The sequence below is a fragment of the Eptesicus fuscus genome, chromosome 4, assembly GCF_027574615.1.
Source record: "Eptesicus fuscus isolate TK198812 chromosome 4, DD_ASM_mEF_20220401, whole genome shotgun sequence".
Classification (NCBI taxonomy): Eukaryota; Metazoa; Chordata; class Mammalia; order Chiroptera; family Vespertilionidae; genus Eptesicus; species Eptesicus fuscus.
In genome coordinates this window covers 486,360-513,871 of record NC_072476.1, presented here as the reverse complement: position 1 = coordinate 513,871, position 27,512 = coordinate 486,360, and the positions used below count along the sequence as shown (strand labels likewise).

General features: G+C 49.6%; 1 protein-coding gene across 1 annotated transcript in view; it reads left to right on the top strand.

Moving 5' to 3' along the window:
* The first annotated feature begins 1,516 nt into the window (after window positions 1–1,516).
* The window catches only part of GPR139 (G protein-coupled receptor 139), a 48,521-nt gene continuing 22,525 nt past the window's right edge, over window positions 1,517–27,512 (top strand). Inside the window, exon 1 of the mRNA XM_008160020.3 lies at window positions 1,517–1,637. Coding sequence (XP_008158242.2) covers window positions 1,517–1,637 — 121 coding nt within the window. The remainder of the gene's footprint in view (window positions 1,638–27,512) is intronic.

The following is a 27,512-nucleotide window of genomic DNA, read 5'->3' as shown; positions in this document are numbered from 1 at the left end:
AGGTGGGAAAAGGGCAGCCAGTTCCCTCTGCCCAGACATGGCCGTCCTAGGGGCTGTGAGGCGTCTGTGGCTCCTCTGAGCCACCGCAGCCCCCGCTGCCCTCACAGCGAAGCTTTGACTCTGGTCCTGTCCTGAGCCCCAGGCAGCTCCTCACTCCTCAGTTCTGCTGTGGCCCCCGAAAGCTGCCTGGGGGGCTCTCCCTCTGCCTGCCTGAGAAGGACTTGGCTGTGCACCCCAACTCTCCAGGGAACCAGACCCACTGTTTCCCTCTCCTGACCTTCCAGGCCTCCACACACTACACTAGACCACACCCCATGGCGCCTATGGGTGTGTTTGCTGGGATGTGTGTGAATGTGGCCCGTGTGCACCTTGGTGGGGATGCCCTGGTTTTCATGTGTCTGAGTGGAATGAGGGGCCCTCTGCATGCCCCTGTGAGTGGGTGTGTGTGGGTGTGTGTCTGTGTGAGTGTGTGTGTGTGTGAGTGGGTGTGAGTGTGTGTGTGTGTGTCTGTGTGTGTGTGTGTGTGTGTGTGAGTGGGTGTGAGTGTGTGTGTGTGAGTGGGTGTGTGTGTGAGTGGGTGTGTGTGTGAGTGTGTGTGTGTGTGAGTGGGGTGAGTGTGTGTGTGTGAGTGGGTGTGTGTGTGAGTGGGTGTGTGTGTGAGTGGGTGTGTGTGTGAGTGGGTGTGTGTGTGAGTGGGTGTGTGCATCTGGGAGGCTGCACTAGCCTTGGTCCTGACAGGAGGCTTCCCTGAGCCAGCCCACACCCTCTCAGAGGCTCCTGCTCCGGAACCAGTCACAGGCGCACAGACACACATCCAGACACACACACACACACACACACACACACACACACACACACACGCACGCACACAGAGACACACGCACAGAGACACACATGCAGACACGAACACAGACACATTCCCTGGGGCTCAACCTCTGGCAGGGAGCTGACCATCAGAGCATCCTCGCTCCTGCCGCCTCCCTCCTGGCGCCTGGGGCAAAGTCCGCGGTGAGACTGGCTGGGGGAACCGGGCTGGAGGAGGAGGCAGACTGAGGACACCCGCAGGAGCAGAGGATGCACCCCACCGCCCCTCCCTCAGCGGGGGAGGCGGGCGCACGCTCCCCTCTCACCTCCCTCGGGGGGGTGGGGGGGGGGTTCCGATGGAACTCCTCTCCTCTCCTGACCCTGGAGCCCAGGGAGGCAGCAGGGAGCCCCTCCTCTGAGCATCCCCCACCTCTTCCCCCCACACTCCCTACCCGTCCAGGCGGGTGCTGATTGGCTCTGGGGAGCGCGCCCCGTCCCCAGCCCCGCCCTAGGCTCCAGCTAGAGGCGGGAGCCAGGGCACACAGCACACAGGCTGGAGCCCCCTGAGGCTGCGGGCTCCCGGCGGGCGGAGGGTGCGGGTGCGGAGGGAGCAGGGACCACGGAGAGAGCAGGTACGGCCAAGGGAGGCGCAGGTCCCGCGTGGAGGAGGCACCACTCCCGCAGCCCCGCGGCCGGAGACCGCCGGGCGCCCATGGAGCACACGCACGCCCCCCTCGCCGCCAACAGCTCGTCCTGGTCCCCAGGCTCGGCCTGCAGCCTGGGCCTCGTGCCCGTGGTCTACTACAGCCTCCTGCTGGGCCTCGGCTTACCAGGTGAGGGGGTGCCAGGTGAGGGGGTGCCAGGTGAGGGGGTGCCAGGTGAGGGGGTGCCAGGTGAGGGGGTGCCAGGTGAGGGGGGCGGAGCCCTAAGAGCGCTCGCCCTGCCCGGGACCCAGGCTGTCCACCTCCTCCGCGCCGTCCGTGGCCCCCTCTGAGAAAGTTTCAGCCTAAAGGGCAACTAAGGACGTTTTTGTTGTGTTTGTGTTTTTGTTTGTTTGTTTTTTTTGGGGGGGGGGGCGTGTGTGCGTTCCACCCGTGTGCGCGGCGGCAGCGTGGTTGTGGGTTGGAGGGTGCTGGTGAGTGTGTGCGCGTCTGACGGGACTTTGTCTGCGAGGGGTCAGGGAGGGCGGCGTGTGCCTGACTGCACATCTGGACAGATGCTCCGTGGGCCTCCTCCTGCCTCCTGATGCTGGGCAAACCTCCGCTGGGAAAGGGAGGCGCTGGGACGGAGGAAGGACTGCGCACCCCCTAAGGACCGCACCCCCTAAGGACCGGCCCCAGCTCCAGAGGGAGGGGTTCTGGGATCTTGCTCCGCCGAGCAGGGGTGTAGAGACCGGGCGCTGCCAAGGTGCCACTTGGGGTCGCCGTCTCCTTGAGGACCAGCCTCACCGCTGGCTGTGCCCCCTGGTCCACCCGGCAGCTCTGTGGGCAACACCCACATCCCCAAAGTGCACTGGGAGCTTTGCTGAATTCCTCAGAGGCTGAGCTGGGAGGGTGCCTCTGAGGGTCGGGGTGGGGGTTCCTGGGCTCTGAGAGATGGCCCCACCTCCAGATGGCTGCGTGCAGAAAGGCTCCCAGTGAGCGCTTGCAGGAGGTGGGCGAGGAACATCCCTGTGCAGACTGGTATCCTAGAACCGCCCCCCCTGAGATCCTAGCACCACCTCCCCCCTGGGATCCTAGCACCACCTCCCTCCCTGAGATCCTAGCACCACCTCCCCCCTGGGATCCTAGCACCACCTTCCCCCGCCCCAGGATTGTAGCACCACCCCCCTGGGATCCTAGCACCACCTCCTCCCTCCCACCCTAGCACCCCTCCCCCCGGGATCCTAGCACCAGCACCCCCCCCCCCCGGGATCCTAGCACCACCTCCCCCCCCAACCCGGGATCCTAGCACCAGCACCCCCCCGCCCCCCCTGGATCGTAGCACCACCACCACCCCTGGGATCATAGCACCCCCCTGGGATCCTAGCATCACCCTCAGGCCTCCAGCTTGAGACCCAGGCTTGGAAGCTGTTTCTGAGAGCCTGTCTGAGGTTTCCATTCCAAACCTTCACCTGGGTAGCCAGGGCCCCGATGAGGTAGTTTAAATACCCCCTGCCATACGCAGGTGCCAGGAGCCATGACTTTACTAAGGCTGCCTCCCCACCGCGCCCCCTGCCCAGCCAGCCATGAGGCTTTTATTGCCAACTGATGGCGCGACCCTGGGAACGCGCTTGGCCTTGGAGCCGCCAGGCCAGCCCTGCAGCCGCAGGCACTGCTCTGGTCCTGTAGCAGCCTGGAGGGGTGGACATCGGCCAGCTGCACAGCCTGGTCTGCTCGGCCCTCCCCGAGCTCCCTTTGGGGAGTGGGTTTCTCAGGAGGCCGCTGACCTGGAGATGTGGCGGTCCCTCTCCCCAGCCCTCCCCGCTGACTGAGTGGCCACTCTCTCTGGCTGTTCTTCTGAAAAGCCAGTCAGGGACAGAGACACAGGGACAGGGAGGAGCTGGCCCAGAGCAGGGGCATGCGGGACGGGAGAACAGAGCGAGGGGAAGCTCAGACTTTCAAACACCCCACACCTCACAGCCTAAGCCCCATGTCACCTGGGCCTTTCCCACCCACGGTATTGGCACCTACTTATGCCAGGCATGGACTCAACAAGGCACTTTAAGAGTGGGGGAAGGAAGGAGGGCCTTGGACTGAGATTAGAGAGCGAAGGACAGTTATGTGTGTAAACACCCAGCTAAGTGTTAGGATCACCTACTGTGTGCCAAAGGGACTCAGGGAGCCCTGGGCAACTCCTGGGTTCACAAGTGTACGCTTATGGTTCTAGAGGCAGCGGTGGGTGCGGGGCCGGCGTTTTAGAGATGATTGACAGGCCGCTCGCATAAAGGTCATGGCTGAAGATGGTTGTTTGTGAACTGTGTGCGAGGTGGTTCGAGGGGAGACCCTTGTTACTCTCCTCCTCACCGAGGGCGGGCCAGGCTGCTGGTGAGGGAGACGCGGTGGAGGAGGAAGCAGGACTGGTGTTGACGTGTGGCCTTCCGTGGCCGGTGCCTCTGTCTCCACATGTGTGAGCAGGCTTTCTGGGGCAGCCAGCCTGGAGCTGCGGGGAGACGGAGCCGTGGGCCAGGGAGGTGGCAGGAGCTGGGCACTGGCTCAGCCGGCACCCTCACTGCTGATGCCATGCTGGTGACAGGAGGCTGCTGGGTGAGGAGGAGGCAGCGGGCGGCCCGCAGTGAGCAGAGAAGGGCCTGGGAGGCCCGGAGAGGAGCCCGGGCTCAGCACCTACTCCCAGTGCTGCGCTCGCTGCAGCCCCGCCCCCTCCCCGTCCCCCGGCACCAGCCCTTAGCAAACTCTTCCTTCCCCCTGACGCCCCCACCCCGCTCTGCTGGGTGTGAGGTAACGACCACGTGGGGTTGGGAATATTGTTGAAAACAGATTTTAATTGAATCCCTTTTCCTGGCAGAGGACTCAGCCCAACTGAGTTCTCATCATGGTGGCCAGAGGGGCGGCGGGGGTGGGGGGGTGGGGAGGTGAGGGGGGGACCGAGGGATGGCTGTGTGGCTGGGGAGGCAGTGACTAGGAGGAAGGGCCCACTGTTCCTGCCACCTTCCTTCTCTCAATGAAGAGGAGGAGCTTGAGAAGGGTCATGTGGTCCAGTCCCCTGCTCCAGGAACTGCCCAGGCAGGTGCATTTAACAGGCTGATGTGGGTGCAGGGGGCTCTGATGTTGAAGTATGGACTGAGCTCTGCCACCTGAGAATTCCCAACTACTCTGTACCCCGATTTCCTCCTCCTGGAAAATCAGGAACAGCCGTACCTGCACCCACACAGGTAGTTGGTGTTAATGAGGTCACCTGTGGAAGCCCGTGCACCCCAGCGCCTTCACTGCCAGGAAATTCTCTGCACTAACTCAGCCCTTAAGGCTCCGTGCTCAGCGTGAAGACTGCTGGCTTCGCTGCTCCTTAAACTCCATCCCTTTGCTCCTCTTTGTTAGGTAAGCCAGCCGTTCCTGACTGTGAAATACACAGAGCAGAGCCACCAGGAGCTGGGGACACTGGCTGGGCCCTGGGATGAGAAGTGCACAGCAGGAGGCAGTGCGGCGGCGGGGGCGGGGGGAGGCGAGCCTGAGTGTCTGGGAGCGGGCAGTGAGCCCACAGGGAGGAAAGGAGCAGAACCACATTAAACCGACGCAGAGGTAGTCTTTACCTCGAAGGGCACACGGATGTGAAGGGAGGCAAGGGGCGGAGGAAGTGGCCACCAAGCAGGTGCGAGTGTTTCCAAACTGCCCGGTGATGAGGGCGCGGCGCCGGCCTCTGAGGCTGTGAGATGGAGGAGGTGACGGCCTGTAGCCTGGGAGCCATCAGTCTTCGGCGCAGGGTAGTCAGCCATTGTCGTCGTCAACCAGAGGTGACCGGAGCGCCGGACCGAGCCCTCCGGGTGTGCTCTCTTCCTCCGAGAAACATCTCCAGAGAAAATGAGGTACGCGGGGTAAGAGTTTAGGCTGGAGTTGAATCTGAGTGTGAGTCCTGGCTCTGTGGCTTGTAAGTGTGTGACCTTTGAGCAGTGATGGGCAGCCTTTTGAGCTTGGTGCGTCAAACTTCGCCAAAAAACTGAGCATAACTCGGGTAGTGTGTCACTTTGAGGAAAAACATTATTTCGCAAATGTTTCATCCTCAGGAGCAGCAAATGTTTCATCCTCGGCATGCGGCCGCCTCAGTGGCCATGTGTCATCAGAAATGGCTACACGCGTCAGTGCTGACACGCGTGTCATAGGTTCATCATCATTGCCTTAGACAGTGGCTTTCCTTGGTGCCTCAGTGTCCTCACCCGCAAAGTGCAGATAAGTATCTAGACACTTTATAGGGCTCCGGGAGGGCCCAATGGGCTAAGCATGTCACACCTGTCTGGCACACAGCACGCACTCCCTACGCCGTTTTTTATCATTTAAAAATGACTTCCTAGGCCCTGGCCCAGTGCTCAGTTCGTCGGAGTATTGTCCTGAACACCAAAAGGTTGCAGGTTTGATACCCGGTGTGGGTACAAATGGGAGGCAGCCGATCAATGTTTCTCACATCGATGTTTCTCCCTCTCTCTCTTTTTCTCTCTCTCTTCATCTCTCTCTAAACTCATCTAAAAAACACACATATCCTGGGTGAGAATTAAAAAAGTATATTTCAGGGAAAATTGACAGCTTGTTTTATGACACCAGCTTACCCTAATATCAAATCCAGAAAAAAATGTTACAGAAAACCACAGACCAATATTCCTCATGAGCATAGACATAAATTCCTCAGCGGGGTCAGCCAGTTCAGGCCAGGATTGTGCAAGGTGAGTGATCCTCACGGCGAAGTGGGCCTCTTCCCAGGCACGCCGGGCTGGTTCAGCGTTGGAAAGTCATTCAGTGCGAGTCCCCATATCAACAACTGGAAGAGGGAATCCACACGATCATCTCAATAGATGCAGAAAAAGTCTTTGACAACATTCAACCTCCATTTGTAATAAAACCTCATCAAACTAGGGACAGAGATAGACCTTCTCTATTCGCAGATGATACAATTGGCTGGAGCTGAGGAAAAGGCTGCTTTCTGATGCAGCTGTGTGTGTCTGTGTCTGTGTGTGTGAGTGTGTATGTGTGTTCACTAAATAGGTAATGACATTCATATTATTTTTTAAAAACTAAAACTATAAATAAGCACACATTGTAATTTTAACTCTCCCATTTTTTTACTCTCTGCAAAATGAGTATATTCTACACACAGTCCTACATATTGCTATTTCACTTATATATTAACTAGAGGCCTGGTGCACGAATTCATGCACCAGCGGGGTCCCTCGGCCTGGCCTGTGGGATCAGGCCAAAACCGGCTCTCTGACATCCCCCGAGGGGTCCCGGATTGCGAGAGGGTGCAGGCCAGGCCGAGGGACTCCACCAGTGCACGATCAGGGCCCAGGAGAGACGCAGGAGGTTGACCAGCCAGGAAGGGACCGAAGGAGGGCTCCAGGGCTCCAGGGTGGGGGAGGGCTCCAGGGTATGTTCGGCCCATCTTGCTCAGTCCCAGCTGAACCCCAGCAGCAAGCTTACCTACCGGGCAGAGCGTCTGTCTCCTGGTGGTCAGTGCATGTCATAGCGATTGGTTGACAGGTCGACTGCCCCCTGGTGGTCATTGCACATCATAGGGAGCGGTTGAGCAGCCTTAGCATATCATTAGCATATTATGCTTTGATTGGTTAAACTGCTGACTGGTCAACTGGACAATTAGCATATTAGGCTTTTATTATATAGGATTATATAGGATCATCCATACCAGTATCTATTAAGCTTTCTCATTTTTTTATGATGCTGCATCGCATTCCATTGTATATTTGCACCCTAATTTATTTAATGGCTGCCCCTTTCAAAAGCACATATGCATTCCAATCTGTGAACCAGTCCCTCCACGGAGCACCTCATACTCCGTGCAGCTAGCCTGGCCCTCTGTGCTCATTTGGCCTTCAGGTTACTGTGATAACAGGTAAGGAGCACTGCGTGAGCAGCCCTAGATTCCAGGCGTAGCACAGGCACTAACTCCCTGGGCAGCCTGGGACAAGCCGTTCTCGGTGCGTCTGTCCAGGCCCAGGGGAGCCAGGCTGTGCTGTGCAGCCCAGTGGGAGACATGGCCCATGGATGGGACGCAGCATGTGCCAGTAAAATAGCTACATTTACCTCCTGCATCTCTCCTGGGCCCTGGAGGCTGTCTGGGCTGCCTTGGGCCGGGGTCCAGATTACTTGTTTTGTAATCCTTGCCCCTGCGCTTTCTAGAATGGCCCTGTATCAGTTCTGCTCTGTGAAACTGAATGTAAAATGCACTGATGTGGAACTGGACAAACACGGATTTGAATCCTAAATCTTCCATTTGCTGTGTGATGGCAGATGTGATACCCCACCTCTCTGAGAACCGGTTTTTATGTGCAAGAAGGTGGGCAGGCCAGTTGGGCAGCTAAGCAAGTGGTCTCTGGTGTCAGACTGCCTGGGGTCAAACACTGGCTCCCCTGCCTGCTAGTCTGTGACCTCAGGAATGGCTCACCCGCTCTGGGCCTCGGCCTCCTCCTCATGATAGGGGATAACAGTAATACCTATCTCTCGGGACTGTTTTGAGGTTAAATGAAGTTTTAAACATGCTTATCACCACTCTTGGCCAGTGTTTGCTCTCCTATAGAGTAACAGTTCAATGAATGCCATCCACCTCTGTGCCTCCATTGCTGCGGTGCTGGTTGTGTCCGGTGCACGCTGCAGGCGCTCACAGACAGCAGCTGCCATGGCTTTTACTGTGTAATGTGTCAGCGGGCTCAGGCCTGCCAGTGCCCTGGAGTGATGCCCTGCTTTACGCAGGGTCTTTTCCTTAAGTGCAGCCTTCCACCCGAGGGCACGCCTGCTGGGGTGGAAGATGCGGAGAGAACGACCTGGTGGAGTAAGCAGTCGTTTCCATGATGAGCTCAGGGAAAGTGTGGCCCTGAGAGAACCCGCTTAGATCACATCAGCCAGAACGTGAACTTCTCCAGCTGGAGCTGCTGGGCAGTGACAAGCTCCGTCTGCAGGACCCTCTGCACTGCAGCCGGGCAGGGGCAGAGAGGGAGCGGGAGGGAGCACAGGTCTGACCTGGAACCTCCTGGGGAGCTGAGGCTTGTGGGTGCTCGCCCTGCAGAGGCGCAGGAAATGCTGGGTGTGGGGCGCGCCTTGAATGCCAGGGGCAGTCAGATAGCATAAATGAGCCAAGTGGCCCAGTTTTAGGAAATGTTTTGCCTTCCCAGAGAATCACGCTTCCCTCCCGTTTTTCTGAAATTGTGTGGCTCTTTTGCTCTCTCTCATTTGTTCCAGTGTTAGAGACACATGTACTAAAACACTGCACTTTCCTCTTAATAATCGCCAGCACTTACGTAGTTCTTCCTAGATATTCGGGAGTCTTCAAAGCACTTTACATGATTCATCATGTAACTCTCATGACAACCCTTTGGGGCATGTGTAATTGTTATGCCCATTTTTCTGATGAAAACATTGAAACGCTTACCCAAAGTCACACAGCTAAGAAAACAACAGAGCAGCCTTCCACCTGCCTTTTAAGAAAACTAGAGGCCCAGTGCACAAAATTCGTGCACTTGGTGGGACGGGGGGGGGGGGGGGGGGTCCCCCAGCCTGCACCTTTTTGCAGTCTGTGAGCCCCTGGGGGATGTCCCGGGGATCTAAGCCATCAGTCAGACATCCTCAGCACTGCCGTGGAGGCGGGAGAGGCTCCCACCACTGCTGCTGCTCTCACCAGCCGTGATCCTGGCTTCTGGCTGAATGGCACTCCCGGTGGGAGCGCACTGACCACCAGGAGGCAGCTCCTGTGTTGAGCGTCTGTCCCCTGGTGATCAGTGCATGTCATTGTGACTGTTTGTTCTGCCATTTGGTCAATTTGCATGTTTGCCTTTTATTAGATAGGATGGCAGCAATGACAGCTGACAACTGGCACTCGGGCTGGGTAGAGAGGGGATGGTGGAGGCAATAGGGAGAGTGGGTACCACTCGGCCTTCCAGCCAATGGCCCAGTGTTGCCAAATTGCTCACAAGAATTTAGAAATCTAGATTTTTATATGAAACTAGAGGCTTGGTACATGAAATTTGTGCACTCAGGGCGGGGGGAGGGGTGGATCCCTCAGTCAGGCCTGTGCACTCTCACAGTTCAGAAGCTCTCAGGGGAGCGGGCCTAAGTCGGCAGTCAGACATCCTTAGTGCTGCTACAGAGGTGGGAGAGGCTCCCGCCACCGACGCTGTGCTCACCAGCTGTGAGCCCGGCTTGTGGCTGAGCGGCACTCCCCCGTGGGAGTGCACTGACCACCAGGGAGCAGCTCCTGCATTGAGCGTCTGCCCCCTGGTGGTCAGTGCTCATCATAGTGACTGGTTGTCCCACCATTCAGTCGATTTGCATATTAGCCTTTTATTATATAGGATATTCCAATATTTTGATGTTAGCAACTAATTTAAAAGTTTAAAAAACACTAAGCAAGCCAGCACTGCATGAGCCAAATCAAACATATTTGCAGGCTTGACCGTGGTCCAGTAGGTCAGCAATGCCACACTCCAGAGTGGGCGAGGCTCCAAGAAGCACCAAGAGCCCTGGCCGGGGTGGCTCAATGGGTAGAGCATCTGAAGCGTCCCAGGTTTGATTCCAATCAAGGACATGTACCTTGGCTGTAGGCTCGATCCCTGGCCCCCTGTCAGGGTGTGTGCAGGAAGCAACCAATCGATGTGTCTCTCTCACATCAATGTTTCTCTCTATCTCTCCCTCTCCCTTCCACTCTCTCTAAAACCAATGGAAACATGTCCTTAGGTGAGGATTAAGAAAAAAACAAAAACAAAGAAGAAGCACCAAGCAATCACCCAGGAGATCTCAGTAGGAGAAGAATAAAAACAAAAAGCTAGAGGGAGGAAAATATAATAGATGGAAACCCAGAGAAATACGCGGCTATCTAGGAGATACATGCTGACGCAGGAAACCAGGGATCTGGCATAAATTAGAAGGAAAACTCCAAGAAATGCCATGGTTTGCATGCTGACATGCTTAGGAACACACACCTATCTTTTTTTTTTTTAACTTTTAACCTACCATGTTTTGTGCTGAGAGGAGCCCTTGGAATCTGGCAGGATGGTGGATTAGGATGTGTGCTGAGCGGTGCCTTGTGGCTTCCTGTCGGTGCAGCTCTGGCAAGTTGCTTGAGCCACTCTGAGCCTCAGTAGTCCTCTCTGGAAAATGGGTATGACAGTGCCTTCCTCACAGTGTTTATGGTGGACAGAATGGCATGGTCTGTGACGGGTACAGAGGCTGTCCTGCCACTCCAGAGCTGCTGCTTTCTGATGAGTCTAAACACCCCTTTTTACAAAAGGAACCCAACCTCACCCACAGTCACAGAGCTCGGGATGCAGAGTCGGAACCAACTATGGCTTAGTTTGCTTTTCACAAATCCCCACTGCTAGTGGCCTCTAAGAGGAAGCGAAGTGATAGGAACACAAGAGAAATAACTGGAATGTTAGCGCTCAGAGATCCTCTCCGTGCCGGGATTGTTGTTTCATTGCTGGGTTATTTCAGGCGTATGGTGCTGCAGTATTAAGTCCCTTTCCAGTGTTCTCAGTCCTGCTGATTTCCCTCACGAGAGTCTCGGCTTGGGGCAGTGTGCTTTAACACCTTTCATAAGTGCTAACTTTTTTTTTTGTTTCTTTTTTAATTAAGGTATTATATGTGTACATATCTTCCCATTGCCCCCCCACACACCCTACTCCCATACATGCCCTCACCCCCCAGAGTTTTGCGTCCATTGTTTATGCTTATATGCATGCATACAAGTCCTTCGGTTGATCTCTTATCTCCCCCACCTCTCCCTAACCTTCCCGCTGTAATTTGACAGTCTGTTCGATGCTTTACTGTCTCTGTATCTGTCTTTTTGTTCAAGTTTATAATGTTCTTTATTATCCATAAATGAGTGAGATCATGTGGTATTTTTCTTCCATTGACTGGCTTATTTCACTTAGCATAATGTTCTCCAATTCCATCCAGGTTGCTGCAAATGGTTAAGAATTTCTTCTTTTTTATGGCAGCATAGTATTCCATTGTGTAGATGTACCACAGTTTTCTGATCCAGTCATCTGCTGACGGGCACCTAGGCTGTTTCCAAATCTTAGCTATTGTAAATTGTGCTGGTATGAACATAGGGGTGCATACATCCTTTCTGATTGGTGTTTCCAGTTTCTCAGGATATATTCCTAGGAGTGGGATTACTGGGTCAAATGGGAGTTCCATTTTCAGTTTTTTGAGGAAACTCCATACTGTTCTCCACAGTGGCTGCACCAGTCTGCATTCCCACCAGCAGTGCACGAGAGTTCCTTTTTCTCCGCATCCTCGCCAGCACTTGTCGTTTGTTGATTTGTTGATGATAGCCACTCTGGCCAGTGTGAGATGGTACCGCATTGTCATTTTTATTTGCATCTCTCGGATAATCAGTGACTTTGAGCATGTTTTCATGTGTCTCTTGGCCTTCCTTCTGTCTTCTTTTGAAAAGATTCTATTTAGGTCCATTGCCCTTTTTTTTTATTGGATCATTTATCTTCCTTTTATTAAGTTGTATAAGCTGCCTGTAGATGTTGGAGATTAAACCTTTATCAGTGATAACATTTGCAAATATGTTCTCCCATACAGTGGGCTTTCTTGTTGTTTTGTTGATAGTTTCTTTTGCTGTAAAAAAGCTTTTTATTTTGATGTAGTCCCATTTGTTTATTTTCTCTTTAGCTTCCATTGCCCTAGGAGCAGTGTCAGTGAAGAAGTTCTTTTGGCATATGTCTGAGATTTTGCTGCCTGTGGATTCCTCTAGTATTTTTATGGTTTCCTGTCTTATGTTTAAGTCCTGTATCCATTTTGAGTTTATTTTTGTGTATGGTGTAAGTTGGTGATCTAGTTTCATTTTTTTGCATTTATCTGTCCAATTTTCCGAACACCATTTATTGAAAAGACTGTCTTGATTCCATTGTATGTTCATGCCTCCTTTGTCAAATATTAATTGAGCATAGTGGTTTGGGTTGATATCTGGATTCTCTATTCTGTTCCATTGATCTATATGTCTGTTCTTGTGCCAGTACCAGGCTGTTTTGAGAACAGTGGCTTTGTAATACAGCTTGAAATCTGGTATTGACATCCCTCCTACTTTATTCTTCTTTCTCAGGATTGCTATGGCTATTCGGGGTCTTTTTTTATTCCAGATGAATTTTTGGAGAGTTCCTTCTAGGTCTGTGAAATATGCCATTGGTATTTTAATGGGGAGTGCATTGAATGTGTAGATTGCTTTGGGTAGTATGGACATTTTAATGATGTTGATTCTACCAATCCATGAACATGGTATGTTCTTCCATCTGTTTACGCCTTCCTCTATCTCTTTTTTCAGTGTCCTGTAGTTTTCCGCGTATAGGTCTTTTACCTCCTTAGTTAAGTTTATTCCTAGGTATCTTAATTTTTTTGGTGCAATGGTAAATGGGATTGCTTTTTTAGTCTCTCTTTCTGTTAGTTCACTATTGGTGTACAGAAAGGCCATAGATTTCTTGGCATTAATTTTGTATCCTGCTACATTGCCGAATTCATTTATTAAGTCTATTAGTTTTTTGATGGAGTCTTTCGGGTTTTTTATGTACAATATCACGTCATCTGCAAATAAAGACAGCTTTACTTCTTCTTTTCCAATTTGTATGCCTTTTATTTCTTCTTCTTGTCTAAACGCAATGGCTAATACTTCCAGTACTATGTCAGACAGGAGTGGTGAGAGTGGACATCCCTGTCTTGTTCCTGTTCTTAGGGGAAATGGTTTTAATTTTGTTCATTGAGTATGATGTTTGCTGTGGGTTTATCATATATAGCTTTTATTATGTTGAGGTATGATTCTTCTATTCCCACATTATTGAGTGTTTTTATCAAGAAAGGGTGTTGGATTTTGTCAAATGCTTTTTCTGCATCAATTGATATGACTATGTGATTTTTATCTCTCAGTTTCTTTATGTGATGTATCATGTTTATTGATTTGCAGATATCGTATCATCCTTGCATTCCTGGGATAAATCCTACTTGGTCATGGTGTATGATCTTTCTGATGTACTGCTGGAGCTGATTTTCTAGAATTCTGTTGAGGATTTTGGCATCTATGTTCATTAGGGATATTGGCCTGTAATTCTCTTTCATTGTGTTGTCTTTATCTGGTTTTGGTATTACGGTGATGCTTGCTTCATAGAAGGAGCTTTGAAGTGTTCCTCTTGAATTTTTTGGAATAGTCTGAGAAGGATAGGTTTTAGTTCTTCCTTGAATGTTTGGTAAAACTCTCCTGTGAAGCCGTCTGGCCCTGGGCTTTTGTTTGCCGGTAGCTTTTTGATGACTGCTTCAATTTCTTCCATAGTTACTGGCCTATTGAGCTGTTTAGATTCTTCCTGATTGAGTTTTGGAAGGTTATATTTTTTTAGGAATATGTCCATTTCCTCCAGGTTGTCTAGTTTGTTGGAATAGAGTTGTTCGTAGTATTTTGTCACAATCCTTTGTATTTCGGCGGGGTCTATTGTTATTTCACCTCTTTCATTTCTGATTTTTTTTATTTGGGTCCTCTCTCTTTGCGTCTTGGTGAGCCTGGCTAGAGGTTCATCAATCTTTTTTATCCTTTCAAAGAACTAGTTCTTGGTTTTGTTGATCTTTTGTATTGTTTCTTTGGTCTCTATGTCATTTATCTCCGCTCTGATCTTTATTATTTCCTTCCTTCTGTTTTCACTGGGCTTTTATTGTTGCTCTCTTTCTAACTCTTTGATTTGTAGGGTTAGGTAATTTATTACCATTATTTCTTGTTTTTTGCAGTAGGTTTGTAGAGCTATGAACTTGCCTCTCAAGACTGCTTTCGCTGTGTCCCATAGATTTTGGATTGTTGTGTTTTCATTGTCATTTGTTGCCATGATGTTTTTTATTTCTTCCTTGATCTCTCTGGTAAACCCAGTCATTGTTCAATAGCATGCTGTTTAGTCTCCATGTGTTTGATTTCTTTGGATTCTTTTTATTGTAGTTGATTTCGAGTTTTATGCCACTGTGATCTGAGAAGATGCTTGATATGATTTCTATCTTCTTGAATTTGGAGAGACTTTTCCTGTGACCCAGCATATGGTCTATCTTTGAAAATGACCCATGTGCACTTGAGAAGAATGTATATTCTGTGGCTTGGGGTGAAATGTTCTGAAGATGTCAATTAATTCCATCTGGTCTAGTGAGTCATTTAGGATTGATGTTTCTTTGCTGATTTTTTGCTTAGAGGATTTGTCCAATGGTGATAGTGGGGTATTAAAGTCTCCTACTATGATTGTATTGCTGATAATCTCTCCCTTCATATCCTCCAGGAGTTTTTTTTATGTATTTGGGTGCTCCTGTGTTGGGTGCGTATATGTTTACCAGCGTTATTTTTTCTTGTTGGATTGCAATCTTTAGTATTATGAAGTGGCCTTCCTTATCTCTTGTTATGTCCTTCACTTTGAGATCTAATTTGTCAGATATAAGTATTGCTACCCCAGCTTTTTTTTTTTTCATTTCCTTTCACCTGGAAAACCTTTTTCCATCCCTTCACCCTCAGTCTGTGTGCGTCTTTTTTTCTGAGGTGGGTTTCTTGTAGACAGCAGATAAGTGGGTCATGTTTTCTTATCCAATCCGTTACCCTATGTCTTTTGATTGGGGCATTTAATCCATTTACATTTAAAGTTATTATTGATAGGTACTTATTTGTCGCCATTTTTATTCTATACCCGTGTTCCTTCTTCGCTTCCTATTTCTTCTTCTTCTTCTTCTTCTTCTTTTTTTTTTTGTTTTTTACAGCAGACCCTTTAGCATTTCTTGCATTGCTGGTTTGGTGGTGATAAATTCCCTTAGTCCTTTTTTGTCTGTGAAGCTCCTGATTTCACGTTCAATTTTGATTGATAGCCTTGCTGGGTACAGTATTCTTGGATTCAGACCCTTCCTTTGCATGACTTTGTATATTTCATTCCATTCCCTCTGGCCTGGTGAGTTTCTGTTGAGAAATAAGTTCCTAGTCTGAAGGGGGTTCTGTTGTATGTAACTTTCTGTCTCTCTCTGGCCACTTTTAAGATTCTTACTTTGTCGTTGGTGTTTGCCAATTTAATTATAATGTGCCTTGGTGTCGGTCTTTTGGGGTTAATTTTGCTTGGGACTCTGTGAGCTTCTTGGATTTGTGTGGGTTTTTTCTTCCCTATATCAAGGAAGTTTTCTGTCATTATTTCTGCCATAGTTCCCTTAGGCTCTCCTCCTGCTTTCTAATTTTTTTTTTCCTAGAAGCTGTTTTACTTGTGTATTTTTTCCTACCTTGTCTTCTAGCTCACTTATGTGGTCCTCTGCTTCTTCTAGTCTACTCTTGATGCTTTCTATTGAGTTTTTTACAGCAGCGATGTCATTTTTCATTTCTTCTTGGTTCTTTTTCATTTCCTCTTGGTTCTTACTCATATTGTCGAATTTGTCTTCCATTCTTTTCAGCCACCTTATGACCATTTCTCTGAATTCTCTCTCTGATAGGTTGCTTGCCTCTAATTCGTTTACTTCCTTTTCTAGTGATGCCTGCTTTTCTTTCATATTCGGGCTGTTTCTTTGCCTCCCCATGGTCTCACTTCTCCAGATGTCTGGTTATGTAGTTCTCTCTCTCCTTTCCGTGGTGTGGTGAAGAGCTCCTTTGAGTCTAATCATTCGCACCACCAGGGGAGCAGTGTTCTGGGTCTCACAGCTGTTCAGCAGTCGCTGCAGTTGTGGATTTTCAGGCCTCCGACAAGATCCACTCTTCTTTTCAAGATGGCGAGATTTCCCCCTCCGAGCCGGTAGCTCCAGGAGGGGGCCAGTCGCCGTGGGGGCTGCCCTGTCAGGGGAACCCTGTCCAGAAGTCCCCCACCTTCTCCTGGAGTTCAGCTTTCCCTTAGCTTGCTAACAAACACTGCCCGTGCGATCCTCAGCTGTTCTTTCTTTCTGCTCCAGGAAAAGGCTTGGAACACGTCTGTCTATTCTGCCACCATTTTCTCCTCCGCTGTGCTAACTTTTCCTTCTGAATGGACACAGAGCAGGCCCAGGACTGGCGCCTTGGCAGGCAGCAGATCTAGCTGGAATTTAGTGTCACTGATGCCTTGTCAGGATACTCATTTTTAAGGCACCTCTGTTTGTAGTAGGGAGGTGGGGGAGCCATGCTTCCACGCTGCGCGATATAGTAACCGTCAGCCACATGGCCATGGAGCATGTGACAGTTGGTGCAAGGATGGATCCTGGGCTCACTTCATTTCACTGTAATCAGTTTACAATTAAAATCTGATATTCGGTTCAGTTCCGTTACTGGAAAATCACTGTATCCTTGGGATAACTTGGATATATGAATCTACTCAATGTACTCAATCTAAATGTATTCACTATATGTTTATGACATCTGGACAGAGATCAGGGATTTCCAGGGAAAATTCAGCATCTATAGAGAGATATGCTGAAGTGTAAAATATCCACCACATTTAGTATGAATAAGAAGTTAAATATCTCATTAATATTAAATTTTCTTTGATTACATTTTAGATGAACATGGTTAAATAACATATATCATTAAAATTTATTTCACCTGTGATGGTGTTTTTTTTAATGTGGCTGCAAGAAAAATGAAAAAAAAATTTTGTGTGGCTCACATTACTTTTAGATTGGGCAGCAATATGACAAAAATTATAAATTCAAGAAAAAAAGGCCAATCACTTTAAAATAAAATGTAAGTAAATAATAGTGTAGGGGACACAAGAATATAGCAAAAAATCATATGTCGGTGGTTTAATCTCTAAAATCTGGGGAACACTGCTCTAGTACAATGCTCTTGATAAAGAAACCGAGGCCCTGAGAGGATGAAGAAGTTCCCCAAGGTTACAGAGCCAGGGGTGACCTTGACCCTAAATCTTCCAGTTCCAAATTCAGTGTGCTTTGGACATTGCATCAGGAATAACCCTGGCAACCCACACCTAAGGTAAATATAAAGAAGGTATGGGTGGATATGACAAGGACATGGCACCTTGGACCCAGTGGGATTGAAAGGCAGGGAACTCTTTTGCTTTTCTATGAAATGGAAACAGAAAAAAATGAATTTGACTTTTCTTGAGTAAAGGTGATGACCAACTGAACAACAATGAGAGAAAACAAGGACTTTTAACCCAAAATATGTTTTAATTTTGCCCCATGGTAACCAAGATGAAAGGAGAACCCAAGGAGCACAATTAGACTTCATCTGCATTCATTGATTCACTTATTCATCCCCCCATTCATCCATCCACCCGCCCATCCACTCACTCATCCACCATCCATCTACCCACCCATCCACCCATCCACCCACCCATCCACCATCCATCCATCCATTGACCTGACCATCCACCATTCATCCATCCATCCATCTACCTGCCCATCAAGCCATCCACCCATTCATCCATCCATCCATCTATCTATCCATCCACCCATCCATCCACCCACCCATCCATCCACCCATTCATCCATCCATCTATCCACCCACTCATCCATCCACTCATCCACTATCCATCCATCCATGCATGCATCCATCCATCCATCCATCCATCCATCCATCCATCTACCTACTCATCACCATACATCCACCCACCCATCCACCCACTCATCCACCATCCATCCATCCATCCATCCATCCATCCACTCATTACCATCCATCCACCCACCCACTCATCCACCATCCATCTATCCATCCATCCACCCACTCATCCACCCATCCATCCATCCACCCATCCACCCACCCATCCATCTACCCACCCACTCATCACCATCCATCCATCCATGCACCCATCCATCCACCCGTGTTCAGAGGAACGTTCAGTTGTCCTCTGAACAACTGAAACCTGAATGCTGAGGAAGGAGTCATGAAGGAAGAGAGCAAAGGGAGTATACTGTGCAATGGTCCTGAGAAGGGGGTCTGTTGCACACATATCAGGACAGAAAGAAGGCCGGAGTCTGGAGTACCAAAGGTGGGGTGGGGCATGGGCAGAACATGGTGTGAGATGCAAGAAGAGAGAAACAGAAAGCTAGAACTTAGTAGAAACCACACAATGGGCCCTGACCTGGGACGACACATGCTGCAGTGAGAGAACTGATGTGCCCACCTCTTTTCTTTTCCTTCTCGTTGGCCAGCATGTTTGGCAGTCAGTTCAGCGGGGGCTTTGCTTTTCTGCCACAGGCTGTTATCGTTTTCAGCTTAAATGCCGACCAAACTAGCAGCCACATTGGAGGGCCTCTACACAGACACACACAGAGACGTGCACACATACACACACACAGAGAGACATGCATGCACACACACACACTATACATGCAGAGATGCACACACGCACCTCCCACGTGAAAGGCATACTATGGCCTGGTTATTCTGTGTTGGCTGCAGTCCTTTGCTTTTAGCATTTCTGTCCTCACTCAGAGCTGCCGGCAAGAACCATCATCTGCCTCTTGAAGAACAATCAGCGGCTTCCCTGGAAGGGGGCAGAATGGAGCAGCGATTGGAGAGGACTCAGGAGGAGCTGGTGCCGTGAGCAGGTGGAGTGGCCCACACTCCTAACCCTACAGAGTGGAGTGCTCAACCTTGTCCACCCTCCCCACTCAGGACCCTTCCAGACCACAGACACTCCTCCTCCCAGCCGGAGGGCGCCGGGGGAGTAACCCTGGTTTAGGAAGTGGGCTCACCTGCCCTGGACTTGAGTCCCAGGACTGCAGCTGTGCTCGCTGTGAGGTCTGGAACAAGTGCTCTCCCTTTCTCTGAGCCTCAGTTTTCTTACCTGGCAATGGGGGTGAGAATGTCAGCTTCATTCACTTAGCACACATACATAGTTCCTCATTATCGCAGCTTTCCTTTCTACCATTTCTGTTAGCAAAGGTTAACTCAGCCTGAAATATTAACTAGAAAGTTCCAAAACTAAACAACAAGCTTTACATTTCAGCTGTCTGCGTTGTGTGGTGCAATCCTGTGCGGCCTCGCTCCCTCCCCCCCGGAAGCGACTCATCCCTTTGCTCCGAGTCCCCATGCTGTGGACACACCCTGTCCATCAGTCACTTAGATGCCATCACAGTATCACAGTATCACCTTTATTTTCCTTAATAATGCCACAGTCACATAACTTTTATTAGAATGTATTGTTGCAGTTTTTCTATTTTATGATTGTTGTTCATCTCTTCCCTTGCCTGACAGAGATTAAGCTCTCCCATAGGTATGCATGTACAGGAAGAACACGGTCTGCCTGAGGGGCAGTACCACCCGCAGCCTCAGGAGCCCGCTGGGTTCTGGAATGTCTCCCCTGTGGACAAGGGGTCACTGTGTGGAACGCTTACCCTATGCCAGCCTGTTTTAGGCACCAGAAGAGCAAAGGAGAAGGCAGAAGGCCCCGCTAGGCACACCCCCCCCCTAGGGAGATCAGTGTAGCAGTAAACAAATGCACACACACACCTTTGTGGGCCCTGAACTGTGCCCTGGGGATGCGGAAACTGGTGAGGCAGGAGGGAGCTGCCGTAGACAGGTGGTCAGAAAAGGGCTTCCGAGGAGCTGGTGTGGGAGCGGAGAAAGGGACAGTGTGAAGGGGCCAGCCTTGGGAACCGCGGGGAAGGCGGGCCAGGCTGGGGGACCGGCGAGGGGAAAGCCAGGAGGGGGACAAGTGGCACAAAGGGGGCCAGTGCGGCTGGGATGCATGGGCAGAGGGAGCGTGGTGGGAGGGGAGAGGGGGAGGCTGGCTGGCTGTGGGGGCCTTTGGTCCCTGGTGAGGAGCCTGGAATTTACAGTCAGCCTCCCTATCTGCGGGTGCCCTGTCTGCAGATTCAACCAACCACAGATGGAAAACACTTGAAAAGAGAAATCCAGAACAGTGATTCCCTAAACAGTCGGTATAACAGCTATTGGCATTGTATTGGGCAGTAAATAATCTAGAGATGATTTAAAGTGCTCAGAGGCTGTGTAGGTCATATGCAAATGCTACGTTTTTTTCTAGAAGGGATTTGAGCACCTGGGATATTGGTATCGGGGTCCTGGCGCCGTCCCCTGAGGGCACTGAGGGACACGGCACTCTGCGTGTTGCATAGCACACAGCAGCCCTTTGAGCAGGTGGCACGATCTCATTTGAGTTTTCAGAGGTCTCCTGGCTGCGGGGGAAGGAACAGGTGAGTGAGAGGGAGGCAGCAGGAAGGGCAGCAGGGGCTGCTGTGGGAGCTCTGGGCTGGGCGGGAGAGAGCGAACCACACAGCGGCACACAGTGGGAGTGCGGGTCAAGGTCATGGCCACAGCCCCTCGCACCCTGTTCCTACCCCATCCAGCACAGCCTCAGTCTCCAAGTAAGACAGATAGCAAGAGAAGGGAACAAACTAGTGATGGTGATGCCGGGCTTGCCAGGGCTGTGGAGTGCGTCGCGGGGAGCCCTCATCTTGGAGGGGGTGGTGGGCAGGCCCTGCTCCAGCCCAGCTGAGCGTGCAAGCGCCCTGGGCAGAGAGAGAGCCAGTCCCGGGCAGGGAGGAGCGCAGGCCCTTCAGCTGGTCGTGTGGCGCATGAGTGGGACTGTGTCCTCGCCGCGGGGAGGGCGCGGGCACTGTGATGCGTTCGGTCTGGGGACCCAGAGCCCAGCAGGAAGAGGGGGAAGGCCGGGGACTGGGGTGGAGACTCTCAGGGAGCCCTGCAAACCTGGATCTCCTCAGAGTACACCTCTGGCCGAAGAGGGTGGCTCTGGGAAATGAGAGAACCTTTTTTTTCTTAATCGCTGTGCCGTCACTGAATGACTCTCTGGAAGCGCTGGTCAGAGGCATTCTGGTTCACACCCAGCTCAGCACCAGCACCTGACTTCCCGAAGAGGCCTGGGCGGGGTCAGAGCCAGCCAGCAGCCACCTGCAAGGCAGCGCCTCTCCTGTTAGCACTCAGAGGCAAGCTCACACAAAGCTGGGAACCCCGAAGGCGGTACAGCAGCCCTCCCCGGCCGGCCAGCTGCGTGCTGCCCCTGTCACCAGTCCCCTCCTCTCCCCCTGGGTCCCCACCACAAAGCCTTTGCCTTATACCCGGCCTGCTTTTCTCACTTGTGCCCCTGCCTTGACCTTATAAAATGTTGACTTTACTGTGTTAATGCCTTTTCAGATTTGACTGTATGCACAACGCACACACATGCACACACACATGCACACATGCATGCAGACACACGCACGCACACATTTCCACGAACACTTTCAGCCTCATCTCCTCTTTTCAGTCACTCTAAACACTCTCCTGCAAGAAGGGAAGTTAGCAAGACCTTGATTTGGGCTCCACCTGGATTTGCTAGCTGTGTGTAATTAACTTCTAGAACTTCCATTTCCTTATCTGTACTGAGGACAAGGGGGCCCGCCTGGGTGAAGGGAATACATAGACAGTGCCCACAAAGGGCATGTGCTCAGAAGCTTTGTTCTTAGGACTGACAAGGACAGGTCCCTCCTAGCAGGTCCCCGCCTGGGCTTTCTAGGCGCACTAAGGACAAGGTCCGTGTCCTGAGGCCCCGTGTTGTGCTGGGTTCTAGGGAACAGCCCGGGGGAAAGACAAAGGTGCCCAGGAAATGGTCCTTGCCCTTACAGCACTCACACTCTAGCTCGTTTCTTGCACACAGAAAATATATGGGTCATGTTTTCTTATTCAGTACTCTATGTCTTTTGATTGGAACATTTAATCCATCTACATTTAAGGTTATTATTGATAAGTACTTGTTTGTTGCCATATTTATTCTTTATGCCTGGGTTCTTCTCTTTCTTTCTATTTCTTCTTTATACAACAGTCCCTTTAGCATTTTTTGCAGTGCTAGTTTGGTGGCAATAAATTATTTTAGCCTGTTTTTTTTGTCTGCGAAGCTCTTGATTTCACCTTTGATTTTGAATGATAGCTTGCTAGATAGAGTAGTCTTGAGTTCAGTTCCTTTAGCTAGACTCATCAGGAAACAAAGAGAGAGGACCCAAATAAAATCAGAAACAAAAAAGGTGAAGTAACAGTTGATCCCACAGAAATACAAAGGACTGTAAAAAAAAATACTATGAATAGCTGTTCCAACAAGCTGGACAACCTGGATGACATGGACATATTCCTAGAAAAATATACCTTTCAAAACTCAATCAGGAAGAATCAGAAAACCTGAAGAGGCCAATAAACTACTGAGGAAATAGAAGCAGTAATCAAAACACTCCCAGCAAACAAAAGCCCTGATCAATGGCTTCACAGGAGAGATTTACCAAATATTCAAAGAAGAACTAACACCTATCCTCCCCAAACTATTCCAAAAACTCCAAGAGGAAGGCATACTTCCACGCTCTTCTTCTGAGGCCAGCATCAACCTAATTCCAAAACCAAGTAAAGACACTACAAAGAGAGAACTACAGGTCATAGATGTGCCGCGCCAGCACAGCCAAGGGTTCAGGGAGTCTGAGGGAGGGTGGCGAAGGATGTAGAAAAGACAGACAAAGAGAATAAGCTGGGTCTAGGTGGATCTTCTGTGACTGGCTGAGACCACAGAACAGATCCAGACAGCAAGCTGAGCCTTTATTTTATAGTCAGAGGTAAACAGGGTAGTGGTCACCACAGTTACAATGTTCTTGTGAGTTTCACTTGTTTTGGCAGCATTTGCTGCACCTCCCACAGCCCATTAGCTACCCAGGAAGGATCCAGGGAGCGTCATAAGGTCAAGCTTAATTATGCTTAGAGGACTGTGCCCTCCAAGCTGGGACTTGTTTGTGGCTTTGCCAGCAGGTCAGTCCAAGGCTTAACCCTATAACCGCTCCCTACATCTCGCCCTTCTTTTATTTTTAAGCTACTATAATGAAAGTAAAACTTAAACATCAAGAACAAAGTTCTGACTATTAAAATATTAACAAAACAATGCCAATGCAAAACCCAATAACAAAACAATGCCAATGCAAAACCCAGACATAGCTATTAATAAAACAATGCCAATGCATTACAACAATAATGCCAATGCAACACAACAATAAAGAAATCAAACTACAGTAACATTTTTCTACTAAATGGAAGTTTCTTTTGCTGATGTACTCAAAGTCTCAGACTTGGCTGCACAAGAGTTTGCAGAAGACTGGCAGCTCACCAATGCTAGCATGGCCAGGAACATGATTGAGGGAGTAGCTCCCACATCTTGTTTTTCTACGATCTACTGGGCCTCAGTTGTTAACTTCTTCAGCTGACCCCATGTTGGCACCTCGGTCTCTTGCGTAGCCTTCATCATCTTCCTTTTCTGCTTTGCTGTCATCAGGACAACTCTCAGTCTTTTGAACGATGGGACAAGGAGCTTCTCTGGGTCCATTGTGGTGACGCACGTAACTCTCTGGCACCCAAATTGGCTGTGCTGCTCCTTCTGGAAAGATACAAACACAACCTCTTCTCCACATCATTACTGGATCTGGTCCAAACCACTGTCCAGTTTGTGCATCCTTCCACCGAGCTAACCCCACGGAGGCTATTGTACAGGAGGCCCAATGCCTTTTGGCTGCTGTACAACAACCCTCTGCATCACAATTCAAAAAATGTAAAGTATAAAGAACATGACTGAGTTTGTTTTGAGGTGACACATAATATCCGTCTCCCCCTTTCTGTTTCAGTAATTGCATTTTAAGAGTACGATTGGCTCTTTCTGCTATTGCTTGACCTTGAGGGTTGTAAGGGATACCAGTTTTATGACAAATTTGATATTGCTGACAAAAATGCTGAAAAGCAGAACTAGTGTATGCGGGTCCATTGTCTGTCTTTAGCTCTAAGGAAGGACCTACTACTGCAAAGGCAACTAGGCAAAGATTAATTACATGCTTGGCACTCTCTCCCGTTTGGAGAGTCCCAAAGATAAAGCGGGAGCAGGTATCTACATTAACATGTACCCATCTACGCTTACCAAACTCCAGGATGTGGGTGACATCCATTTGCCAAATTTGATTAGGTTTAAGACCCCTAGGATTAACCCCCAACGATTTCACAGGACAATGAATTACACACTGAAAGCACTGCTTAACAATTTGACGAGCTTGCTCCAGAGAAACATAGAATTGTTTGTGTTAAGGCAGCAGCATTTTGATGATGCAAAGCATGGGAGGACTGGGCAAGAGAAAACGGGGTAGCCTCTTGCATTACAGCAAGGAGGCGATCAATAGCATCATTGCCTATAGCTAATGGATCAGGGAGACCTGAATGAGATAGGATATGACCGGTAAAACAGGAAAATTGTCTTTCTCTAATGACTTTTTGAAGGTTGAAAAATAAATGAAAGAGTTCCTCCGAATTAGTTGCCCTATAGTAGCCATTTCAATTAGTTTGGCCATACTTACCACATAGGCACTATCGCTATGTAGGTTAATGGGCTCCGTAGCAAAGTCTGTCAAGGCATAGATAAGAGCTTGTATTTCTACCCATTGTGCTGAAATATAAGGGGTTTGAAGGACCTTTGCACCTCTGCTGCAATCATATCCAGCTTTTCCAGCACTGGATCCATCTGTAAAAATGGTTAGTGCCTGAGGTACAGGTTGTGACTTCACTGTCTTTGGGAAGGTAAAGGTAGTGACTGAGAGAAACTGTAAAACCTTATTTGCTGGGTAATGGTTACCAACCTGTCCGGAGAAATTAGCAAGTGCAACTTGCCAACTTGTTGATCGTTGCCAGAGCCGGTCTTGCTGAATAGCAGTAAATGGCACTACAATGAGGTCAGGGTCTCGGCCCACTAACTGGCCTGATCGAAGGCGGGCTCGAGCTATTAGCTGGGAAACCGAATCATGGAAAGGAGTTAATACCTTCGTTGGAGAATGAGCCAAATATAGCCATTCAACACCTCCAGGAGCTTGCCAAATGACCCCAGTGGGTGTATGTGTCGTAGGGAAAATTAAAACCTGTAAGGGAAGGGAGTAATCAATTCTAGTAAGTCGTGCTGAACTTAAGGCAGCCTCAAGTTTGTGTAAGGCTGTCCTGGCTTCCTCTGTCAAGCAGCGTGGGGATGACGGAGATGAATCTCCCCTTAGTATATGAAATAAAGGGCTTAACCCTTTGCACTCGCTTGCTTTTTTCTCGATTTCTTTATTCTAATGCTAACAGTGTCGAGTCACACTCGACATCCGAGTCAAAAGGTTAAGTCAGCAGTGGTTAATTTTAAAGCAGGTTGAACCCAGTTAATATCTCCTAATAGTTTTTGGAAGTCATTTAATGTAAGTAAAGTGTCAGTTGGGATTTGAATTTTCTGAGGTTTTATTGGTTTTCCCTCAATAATGTTGCCAAGATAAGAAAAAGGAAATGTCCTTTGAAATTTTTCATGTGCTATGCATAATCCAGCACAATGCAGGGAATCCTGCAAATCTATATAGATATTATTTAGACTAGAGGCCCGGTGCACGAAATTCGTGCACTGGGGAGGGTGTCCCTCAGCCCAGCTTGCACCCTCTCTAATATGGGACCCCTCAGGGGATGTCCAACTGCAGGTTTAGGCACGATCCCTGTGGAATCGGGCCTAAACCTGCAGTTGGATATCCCTCTCACAATCCGGGACCGCTGGCTCCTAACCGCTCACCAACCTGCCTGATTGCCCCCTAACTGCTCCTCTGCTGGCCTGATTGCCCCCTAACTGCTCCTCTGCAGGCCTGATTGCCCCCAAATACCCTCCCCTGCTGGCCTGATCACCCCCAAGGCTTTTATTAGTATAGATATGACCCTGCACAGAAAATTTTGCTAACCCTGCTTTACAATAAGGGCTTGACAATTGAATCATTAGGACCAGACACCAAGATTTCCTTTCTTTGAATAGTGGAAGGAATACTTATCTTGTCTTTAAGTTGCCCAGAAATTAAAATGAGATAATGACTTAGAAAAGTATAAAAGCACCATATAAAGACAACTGTCTTTTTAATGAAGTGGCAAAATGAAAAACACTTTTTATTCTCCCCTTCCTTCCTTTACAGCTTTTATTTAAACTTTGAAATTTATAAAAATTTCACTCCAATTTTCATTTCTTTACATTCAACATTATTTTGTATTGATTTCAGGTTTTATATTAGTTACAGAATAGTGGTTAGACAATCATATACTTTACAAAGTGTTCCCCGATATTTCTAGTACCCACCTGGCATCATACCATCATTACAACACTATTGACTATATTCCCTATTTAAGTGACAATGGGTTTACAGGTTCCTTTCAGTCTTTCTTTTGTGTTGCTTGTCCTTCCTTTTCTTTCTCACTTCTTCCCTCATTTTCTTTATATAGTATCTCAATTGGCCATCAAAGCTCAGTGAAGGCACTGGGACACTGAGGCAATGGATGCTTCATCCATTTTACAGACCAGGAAACTGAGGCCAATTCCAGTTGGCTGTGGAACTTGACTCAGCACACAGGAAGCCCTAAGAGCCATGCTCTTTGCGCTTCCTAAGGGGCAGCAGCCCAGCAAACAGAACAAACCTTCCAGTCAGGCTTCTGAGCCTCTTTCTCAAGCATCTCTTCATTGTGGATGCTCCACATTCTTTCCTCTCCCCCCATTCTTTACTGCCCCCGCTTCTTCAAAGCAGGTGGAAGGCTTCCCACTCACTGCCTAGGCATGCTCTGCCATGGGGCAGGGTGTGGCGAGCTTGCTTTTGGGTGAAGGCAGGAGCAGGAGTCACTGCCTCTGAAGTGTGAAGGCCGCCTGAGCGAGGCACATTAGCACTGGGAGCTTCTCTGAATCACGTCAGTCAGTCCAGTACCCTGCAGTGCAGCACCCCTCCACTGAGGTGGCTCCACCCCTCAACCCCCGCCTCAGGGGTGAGGGTCCTTGCCCCTCTGCCAGGAGTCCTTCCATGCCCCTTGATCCCTGGCTGGGCCCACCCACGTCTTGGGGGCACTGCAGAACCTCTGTCTCTCTGCAGATGAGGCAGATCCCTGCCCTAGGTCTCCGCAAAGCTATGAATCTGTGGCCAGAGGCCTGGTCTGGGTCTCAGCAACCACATGCCTGCAATGTTCCCAGGGACCCTGGGAGCAGCTGGGCGAGTCCCGCCTCACCTCCCCGGGGTGCCAATCTCCCCAGGGACCCCTGGGAGAGGCTGGATGGGCCCGGCCATGCCCCCGCA